General features: G+C 51.0%; 1 protein-coding gene across 2 annotated transcripts; it reads right to left on the bottom strand.

Moving 5' to 3' along the window:
- Positions 1 to 913: 913 nt before the first annotated feature.
- On the bottom strand, positions 914 to 8,380 carry Cdhr4 (cadherin related family member 4). 2 transcript variants are annotated; one of them, XM_055629738.1, is made up of 19 exons: positions 8,326 to 8,380; positions 7,877 to 8,061; positions 7,636 to 7,798; positions 7,468 to 7,559; positions 6,598 to 6,708; positions 5,925 to 6,028; positions 5,605 to 5,741; positions 5,193 to 5,376; positions 4,939 to 5,092; positions 4,681 to 4,774; positions 4,126 to 4,329; positions 3,908 to 4,047; positions 3,521 to 3,671; positions 3,215 to 3,435; positions 2,848 to 2,990; positions 2,345 to 2,401; positions 2,191 to 2,254; positions 1,926 to 1,956; positions 914 to 1,447 (listed from the first exon to the last, which is right to left on the bottom strand). In XM_055629738.1, exons 1-19 carry the CDS (start codon positions 8,372 to 8,374, stop codon positions 1,392 to 1,394), a joined length of 2,340 nt encoding a protein of 779 aa, XP_055485713.1. In that variant the 5' UTR covers positions 8,375 to 8,380; the 3' UTR covers positions 914 to 1,391. The 2 variants fall into 2 exon arrangements, with proteins under 2 accessions (XP_055485713.1, XP_055485714.1); XM_055629739.1 differs by having other exon boundaries at positions 4,126 to 4,278.
- Positions 8,381 to 9,647: the final 1,267 nt, after the last annotated feature.

Here is a 9,647-nt window from a genome sequence, read left to right as displayed (position 1 = left end):
CCCAAAAGAGAGAGAGAGAACTTGAAGACAATACAGTTAAGCATAGCCTCTACTCAGACGGCAGGTGCTCTTGGAGACAAGCCTGACGTCAGATTGGACATGGGTCAGCACTGCACACAGTAAAATCTGTTCTGCAGGCTGTTACAAAGCCCCTGGCTATGTGTAATGATCTAGATTAACACAGGAAGAGCTAGGCAATAAGGAAACAGTGGAAACAGATACAAAGTCATGGAGCCACCATCAGAAAGAGGCTTTCACCAATCCCTCCATGACCAGCTACGCACAGATTCTCGGCTCTCACACACCCTGCAAGTTTATGCCGAAATTCCAGATCCCTCCCAATAAAACCTCTACACAAGGTTGGCAAGCTGCCCATGAGAGCTGATGGGACCCTCAAAGACCAACAATGATGAGAGAGCCCCTGAATCTACAGTATATTTTTAAAAATAAAAGCTCGGCATGACAATTCTCACTTGTAATCCAGTGCTAGGAAGGAGATGGGCAGATCCTGGGCCTCACTGGCCAGCCTAACCTACTTAGTGAGTTTCAGGTCAGTGAGAGGCCCTGTCTCAAACAGGGTGAGGGTGACATCTGAGTTTGTCCCTGGCTTGTACACATATGTACTCGTGTCAAGCCAGCCATGACAGCATGTGCCCATAAATAATTCCAGGCCAGCTTACACTACAAAAGGAAATGATGTTTTTAAAATGAAGTTTTTGCCCGGAATGGTGGTGCATGCCTTTAATCCCAGAACTTGGAAGGCAGAGGCAGGCAGATCTCTGTGAGTTCAAGGCCAACCTGATCTACATAGTGATTCCACAGCAGCCCAAGGTTATGTAGAAAAACCCTGTCTCTCAATAAACAAAGAAATGAACAAATATTTAACAAATTTTAAAGTAAGTCTTGCTGGCATGGTGGCACATGCCTTTAATTCCAGCACTGAGGAGCAGAGGCAGTGGATCTTATACATTTGAAGCCAGCCAACCAGGACAACACAGTGAAACCCTGCCTCAAAAAAAAATTTTTTTTTCTCTGAATAGACAAGACAGCTGGGGGTCTATCCATCACTAATAAAGATAATAAGATAAGAGCTTCTTCTATAAAGTGTCAGTCTCTATCAGGGCATCAGACAATGCTTCTTCAGAGGAAAATCTTACTGTTCCATAGTGTGCCCACAAGGAGTGACACTTTCTCCAAAGAAGAACAAAGAAACGCAAATCTCGGAGCTTCTCCTGCACAAAGACTTCAAGGTGGGCAGCATTCTCTTTGTAGTCTTTATTACTAAATCTGCTTGGAAAGTCAGGCTATGATCATGTAAAAAGGGAATTCCACACACAGAGAAGCAGCTGCTCAGCCTCACAGCCAGCACCGGGCTCCCGTGCTGCTCAGCCTCACAGCCAATGCCGGGCTCCCGTGCGCGTGCTGAACAGGTAATCTCTCCCTGTACCTGAGCCCAGATGAGCAGGAGAGAGGAGGGGAGAAGGGACTGCTGGCTTGAGCAGTGTAATCACCCTTTGCACAGGGACCCAAACTTATCTCCTCCTTCCCTGCTCAGCAAAGAACCCCGCGGTTTGACTCAAGTGAACACAAAGCCAGTGGGTACCAGTTCCCCTACAGCAGCCGATGTCACATTAGTCTGCTCTCATTTCCTGGTAAAACCGGAATATGTTCTCCCCTTGCCACCATCACCCTCTCTCTGTGAGCTGGGACAAAATGAGGTTTGGACCCATTTCATGCTTAACAAAAGTAGGCTAAAGGATGGAGGGGTAACAGAGGGTGAGTGGAGGTGAGATCGGTCAATGAAATTGTAAATGATAGATGCTTGGTGGTGGTGGTGGCGGTAAGAAAGGGGATGGGTAAAGGAGAGAGAAAACTCTGGGAAAGCGAAAGGCCCCAAGAATCGTTTATGAAAAGTGGACACTCACGGACATCTTGGGCTCTGCCATCAAAATGCCCCTGAAAAGAGTAAAAGGGCACAATGAGTTGACCCTTGCCCACAGGGAGCAGATGGACAGGCCAGGTGCTCACCTGCCTCCTCTGTCTTGGTGATGGTGTGGTCATTCCCACAGGGGTAGCCACTCACAGTCAGGAAGGCAGGCTTTGCAGGGACAGGGAGTGCCCTAGAGCAGCCTCAGCACCCTTAGCTTGGGATATGAGTTGGCATAGCAGACTCATGGCAGTTATGGGTACCTGGGACATCTCCATTCTTGGTGCCTCCATGTGCCTCTCAATGGAGCCTTCATTTCCCTGGATTCTATAGGAGAAGCACAAGATAAGAGTCTGGACCCCAGCCTGAGTTTAGGAAATGGGTTCCCAGGCATAGGGGTAAACAGAAGAGACTGACCTGTTTAGCAACAGAGCGCTGGCTGGTTTGCTCGGTGCCTGTAGCGACTGGGCCAATCTAAAAGGCCAGGAAGAAGAAACAAGCAGTGAAAGTAACAGGCCTGCTAACACCAAAGAGTAATATCATCATCTGTCCCTTTAGCTTAGAAATAGCCAGAGCCTGTATGAGATGCCAACAACTGCTATCTGTCCTACCCCTGGGCTCAGAGAGTTCAGTCTACAGAAGCCATGCAGAAATCAGGTAGAAGACAGGTGTTGAGAACAGGGGTACATTTCAAACTTTGAGCCATCTATGTCCATCTGATTCCAAGACTGCACTCCACCAATGATGGAGACCACTTCCAGTGTCTCCCAGTCTGAATACTTCCGGAGAGACAGAGCAGCCCTCCTTCATCTGTTAGCCCGCCACTGTTGGCAGAGTCATCAACTATTCAGTAAAATGACCTATTCCAGCCTGTGTCTAGACGTAGGCTGGGGAAGCAGGAAGCAGAGATAAGAACCTACCCCTGAAGGATCCTGCTGACGAGCCAACCCAGAGCCAGGAGGAGAACTGCACCAGTCGCTGTCAACACTATCACAAACCAGGGATCTGGCTTCCAGAAAGCCTCTACGTCTGTCACAATCAGGGGTGTCATTGTTGAGGACACCTGAAAGGAGGGCCACAGACTCACCACCACCACTGGCAGTCCAGCTTTCAAATTCTCTATGAAGTGGGGTTCCTCACACCCCGGATTTATTTATTTATTTTTTTGCATCCAGCAGTTTTCTCCAAAATGTCTTCTCTCATAATTCCATCTTTTAAAAAAACAACAAGCGCCTTCACCCTTCAGGATCCTCTCTCCCAACCCCAAGGGCCTGAGAACCCCCTCACTGTGCTTCTGTGGGTGCTGGTAGCCACTGTGCTGGCCTTCCAAGGAACTACATGCACAATGATGGTGGCTGTGGTGCTAAGGTGGGGCACGGAAGGGCCCGCATCAGCAGCATGGATCAATAGCTCATAGGTGCAGGGCTGCTCTGGCCACGGGGGCCCCAGCACAGTGTCATTGTGCACCAGGATGCTTCCTTGCAGTCTAAACCGGCTCTGGCTATTCCCTGAAAGCAGAGTAGCGGGAGAAGAAGATATTATTAACGTAGCCTGACCCTCGCCAACAGCCTGGTGGCCCCCACACATTCACACCTCCCATGATGCTGTAGGAGAAAGCCAAGCGCTGTGGCTCCTGAGGGATCCAGCACGACACCTCGGTCACCTCCGTGCTACGACCCAGGGGAGGGGAGACGGTGAGTTCCTGAAACGGAGGCTCACACTCGGGGGCGTGGTCGTTCACGTCCTGGAGAAAGGCCACCACATTGGGAATGACTACAGCCCGCTCTTTAAATGCCTAGGCTAGCCCTTCAGCTTCCTCTCAAAACTCTGAACCTGGGTGGCAAGCAACAGGCTGGAATGTTTTCCACAGTGAGTTCCCTGCCCCCCACAACCAACCCTTACTAGAAACTGTGGCATCTGCATGGAAAAGCAAAGAGCCAGAGGGAAATTTGTCTTTCCCAGGCCTTGGGGGTCAATTACCTCAACTTCAATGGTTATGGTACATGAACCTGAGCGGCGGTGGTTGAGGTCCCAGTCTTGGCTGTGATCAATCAGCAGAATAACGATTCTGTACAACCTCTGCTGCTCATAGTCCAAAGGCCCCAGGAGGTGAAGCTCTCCTAGAAGGGGTGATCATACCTTAGCCTGCAGAGCCAACTCTGCTCCACCCCTCCCTCCCAGCCCTAGGGTTTAAGTACCACTGAGACGATCCACAGCAAAGGTGGAGGGTCTGCCAGAGATGTAGTACTCAAGGCTGTGAGGAGGGTAATCCGCATCTGTGCCCGCTATGGAGCCCAGCAGACTGGGGGGCCCAGCATCCTCCCGAACCCGGAACGTGCGTGCGACACAGGCTGGAGAGAACTCATTGACAAGTGTCACCGTCACCAGGACTGGAACCTCAGCTGGGGACCATTCAGCAGGTAAGGAGCTGGCCTGAGGTAGCCACACCTGCCCTAAGGGTCCTAGTAAGTAAACATGGCCCCTGTACTGGAGGGAGGGTTTCTGTAGAATGGTGGCGGTCTTAAGAGAGACATTCTAGGGTTCTTAAATTGAGACAGTCCTGGCCTACTACTAGGCTTTTACTTTTTTTTTTTTCTTCACAATATATTCATTATATATCCCGATTGAAGGCCCCTCCCTCATGACCTACTAGGTTTTGAGGGAAGAAAGCTGTCTATGTCTTGGGGACGGAATAGAGTAGACAAGATAGCCTTGTCCTGAATGTTCAGGCCTAAGTAACCAGGGCCACTCACTGGTTATCTGGGGCTGACCACCATCAAACACCAAGATGGAAGCTGAATGCTGGAAGCAAGCCCCAGGAGCGTCACAGTCCAAAGTCGCGTTTACCTGGCCAAGGGGACCACGGAGTAAGATGAAGCCAGGTGTCCATGGATAGCCTACCTTGACCCAGTTTTCCAAACCGCAGATCGTCTTCACAACCCTATCCCCGCCCCACCTCCACGGTCTCACCCAGCTTGTCTGCATGGAAATCTAGGAGGGGTGTTAGGCACCTCAAGGACTCCGTTATTGAGACGGAGGCTGGCAGAGTCGGGAGGGCTGTGAAAACGCAGCTGGTAGTCGAGGGGGGCGCCAGCAGAGTCTGGGTCAACGCAAGTGAGAGCGTTCAGCACCGTGCCCACAGGCGCAGTCTCTGGGATCTGAGTCCTGGGAGGGGAGGGCAGGACGCCAAGACAGGAAGGAGTCTGGACCACTGGGCCAGGGCGTCTCACCCCCACCAGCCCGCGCACGGCTTCCGGGTACTCACACCAGTAGCGCTGGATGGCAGCGTGGGGGCCACTGGTTGACCGCGTGCACTTTAACCGTGAGCTCAGACTCTGCGCTGGCCCAAGGCCGGAGCCTCTCAAAGGCCCTCACCTGCAGTTTCGTGACCACCGCGCCCTGAGCACGAGCCAAATCCAGGGGTGCGGTCGTCCGCACTACCCCGTCAGCTGGGAGCGTTGTCAGGGTGTAAGAAACAGAGCTCCGCCCCACCCCAGCTCAGCTCAGTCCCGCTCTTCTCCAACGGCCCCAAGTGGGGCCGATGGCTGATCCTGGCCACTCCTGCCTCTTTCTCTAAGGTCAGGGCTCTCAAACCAACCTTTCTGGTAGGCATCACCTCTGTGTCCCAACCCTATCTCAGCTACAGACATCCCAATGCCTGCCCCTCCTCCTCTCACCTTGTCCAATGGAGTAGAGTGAACTAGGCAGCGGGGAGATGATTTCATAGAGTAAGTTGAATCCTCTAGCTTGAACCTGAGTCACCTCGCTCCCGGGGACCAGATCCTCTGGAATGGTGATACTCTGGGCCTTCTGTCTGAACCAAAAGTGCAAACCTAGCTCCTGCCTGCTCCTGCTTTAACCCAGCAGGGTCCCCAGATCCCTTCCTAGGTCTCTCCTCCTATGGAAGCTAGCATGCTCCAGCAGCCCCGCAGCCTACCACAACTACTTCCCTAGGTACAGGCAGAACCCCCACTCTTCCTAGAGCAGGGAGACTTACAAGAAAGAGACTCGGCTGGAGGGCTGGGGCAAAACCTTCACTGTCAGCATCCCTTTGCAGCTTCCGCTTTTTCCTGCAGATGCTAAAATCTGCAGCTGGAAGGCCTGTCAGGACATGAAGGAAACCATGGTCTGTGTCCACTAGTATATCCACTCCTAGTCCTCCCTTCAAACAGGCAGTCCTCCTCAGGACCTCCACAAGGAACTCGAGACTTACCACTCTGTCGTCAAGCATCAGTTCTGGGTCACCAATTCTGAGTCATTCAAAGTGTGAATTATTAGGACAGAGCTGCTAAGAGCCAGTTACTAAGAGGTGGAAGGGGTGTGTTTGTGGCGCTGTGGATGGAACCCAGGGAAGTGCAGAAACGGCCATTTTAAAGAGGGAACTTCCTCCTCACTGGGCACCTGACCGAAGCTTTCTCTCCAAGTTTGATTGCCATGAACATTGCACTCTATGGTAGAGGACCTGTGAGGTCCTAGGGCCACAGGCCTGTTCTCTTCTGGACCTACAAATCTCAGCATAGAATAGAGCCAAGCCAAGAGGACAGGCAGCACAGAGTGAAAAGAGGTCTGAGGCAAGCATATCAATCGAGGGAGCCAATAACAGATAATTTCCCAGAAGATGGCAATTCTACCTAATCCATAGCTATCCCCAGATCAAAAGCCATGCTTACCTTTTGGGCCTGGCCTCTGAGGCCCTGGGCTGGTGCCCGCAGCAGTCCCTGGTCATCAATGGAGAAAGGCCCAGGGAAGAATGGAGGGTCTTGAGCACTGGTAATGTTCATCTGACAGGACAGAGATGTTAGTGGTCCCTCCGGTTCCCAGCACCCCAAGTACACCTATCAACATCCTCCAATAACCCAGCGGACTGCTGCTTATATTTGAGCGCCCTGTATCCTGCCCACTGGCTGTTACCCAAGCCTAGGCCTTCTGCCTTCCACTGTGATCCCTGGCTCTGGTCCTCAGCACTTTCTGCTAAAACAAACAAACAAACAAAGGTTTGGTGGGTTTTTTTTGTTGTTGTTTTGTGGTTTTGTTTTTCACTCTGTCGTTTGTTTGTTTTTGTCTTGTTTTACTTTTTTTTAAGACAGATTTCTCTCTATGTAACCTTGGCTGTCTCAAAAATAAACGAGGAAACAACAATAACAAAAACCCGTGAGTTGGCTCGAGCCTTTGCTGCCAAGCCTGAACAGCCTGAGTTTGACCCTGGGAACCTGCACGGCGGAAGGAGAGAATGAACACCCAAAAGTTTTCCTTGGAACTCCATACGAATGTCACAGCATGCGCGATGCTCATGCATATCCACGTACACACAATGGATAAAAGGGGGAAGGAACACATAGAACTCAGAGGATCTTAGTCCCAGCAAAAACTGCCCTTATTGCTGGGAGGACAGGAACCCCACAGTGGCTCTCTCCAAGAACATGCATCATGGAGAAGGTCAGCCATCTACTCCAGGGACTTTCAAAGGCTGGGCCTGGCCTGGCAGGAGCCGAGCTATCTCTTCCTGTGCCCTCCTCCCACACCCTGTGTTCAAAGCTTACCTGGGCTTTCTGATGTCCTAGGCCTGGCAGCAACAGAGTGTACAGCAGGGCCCCAGGTGAGACTGTCTCTGGTATGTAAACGAATTCCCCAGCTGTCCAGAGGAGAGGTCATGGAAACTCTGCTCAGGCCGTGCCTTCCCTCTCCCGACCAGCTGCCCTTAACCTCACCTGGGCTGGCAAATGGACCAGCACACTGGATTTGACTGGGCTTCGGCTGCACATGAACGAAGAGGTGAACCTCTCGCACGAAGTTGCCGCATTTGTACTGCACCTGCAGCTCGTAGCGGTTGACTACCAGTGCGTCCAGCCGAGCGGAGCTACTCAAGGTCACCTGTGGTGGGTTGGCGACCACATGGAGTGCCTAGGCTTTCTGTCTCTCCACAATCTCTCGTTGTACCCGTGACCTTACCTTTCCCACATACATTCCGTTATGCAGGTGCAGGCTGGGTTCGTTGAAAAACCCGGTGGGTGGTTTCACACTGAATAACGCCAGGGTGGGTGTGTAGGAGGAGCAGTTGAAGGTGAAAGACTGAAGGATGCTGCCAGGCCCTTGGCTCTCGAGGATATCTATGGACCAGGGTAGGCTGTGGAGGCCTAGGAGAAAGCCACATTTAGAAACGTAGCAATTAACAATTAAGCCTTTTTCTTCACAGCCTGACCACATCTGGAGACCAAGAAACCAAAGTCCTTGTCTCACACATCTGACAGGTGGAGAGAGAGAACGTGATTTAAAGAAACAGCTAAAGAACAAGGGTCAAGGGCTCCTCTGCCCTCCACTTATTAGCTTATCTAAAGGTCAGAACTCCACTGGCAAACTGGGTCCCCACCTGGGTCCCCACCCACCCATCTGCTCCTCACCAGAGAAAAGTACTGCAAGAAGAATCAACAGGAGCCTGAGCAGCAGCATGGTAGCCTGAAGAAATGGCAGAGGAAGCTGTTTCTCAGGCTAACCCCGTTGCCAGGTTAGTTGCTCAAACAGAGCCACCAGGAGGTTCCCCAGACGCCGGCTCCGCCTACCCCTGGATCAGAGCCCCAGACCCCTGGCAGGCTCCAGGAGGGGCTGGAAAGTCCCGGTCTTCCGCTGTTTCCTGTGAATTCTTCCATTCATTACCCCAACCCTAAGGGGATCCGAGGGGAGGAGGCTCAAGCTACAGATGTTGAAACTGGTCACATTGTCCTCAAAGACAGAGCAAGCACAGTGCCCAGGAAAATTAGCCCCAAGACCAGCTACCCCCCGGAGTCTGCACTCTGGCTACCTCCTCCTACCATCAGAGCATTGTCTGCCTCTAAAATCCAAGCTCAGCCACCAAGAAAAGCTCTTAAAAGTTGTCTACACTCAACAAACAAAAGAAACCTTGGTAGATGAAATAAAACTAATGATTCCTTGTGGGTATCCCAGCTGGAGCAGACAGAGGGCAGCTTCTGAGAGGGACTGAAGAATGTGTTGTGTGCAGATCTGGGAGGCAGCTGCTCCAGCCTCTGCAGGCTAAGGTTTACTGAGCCAGTAGCTTTGAGATCTGTCAATTTATTACATGTACATTTAAAAAAATCTTTTTGAGACAAGGTCTCTCTATGTAGCTCTGAGTGGCCTCTCCTACTGGAATTACAGGCCTGGGCCATCATACATTTGACATTTTTTTTCAGCTTTTCTTTACTTGCTCTCTCTAGCATTTACCTATCGCTAATTTTTCTATCCACATGAGACATCACCTGTCTCTCCACAAAACTGCCCTGGAGGGACTGCAATGATTAGTGGTTGCCTTTAATCAATTTAATTTTTTTAATATGTTTCATTTTACATGTATAAATGTTTTGTCTGCATGTATGTTTGTGTACACCATGCCACAGAAGTCAAAAGAACTGGAGTTACAGATGGTTGTGAGCCACCATGTGGGTGCTGGGACTTGAACTCAGGTCCTCTGCAAGAGCAGTCAGTGCTCTTCACCACTGAGCCATCTCCCCAACTCCCAATTTAATTTTTAAAAGACTCAATTACTCTTTTTTTTTTTCTTCTTTAGTTTTTCGAGACAGAGTTTCCTGGTGTATCCCTGGCTATCCTGGAACTCGATTTGTAGAGCAGGCTGGCCTGGAACTCACAGAGATCTACAGGCCTCTGCCTCCTGAATGCTGGATGGTGCATTGCCAACACCGACCAGCTGCTTTTATTTGCTATGTGTTTT

The sequence above is a fragment of the Psammomys obesus genome, unplaced genomic scaffold (assembly GCF_907164565.1).
Source record: "Psammomys obesus unplaced genomic scaffold, mPsaObe1.curated_primary_1811, whole genome shotgun sequence".
NCBI classification, from domain to species: Eukaryota; Metazoa; Chordata; class Mammalia; order Rodentia; family Muridae; genus Psammomys; species Psammomys obesus.
Note: the sequence above shows the minus strand (reverse complement) of the source record. Positions and strands in the feature narration are given on the sequence as shown.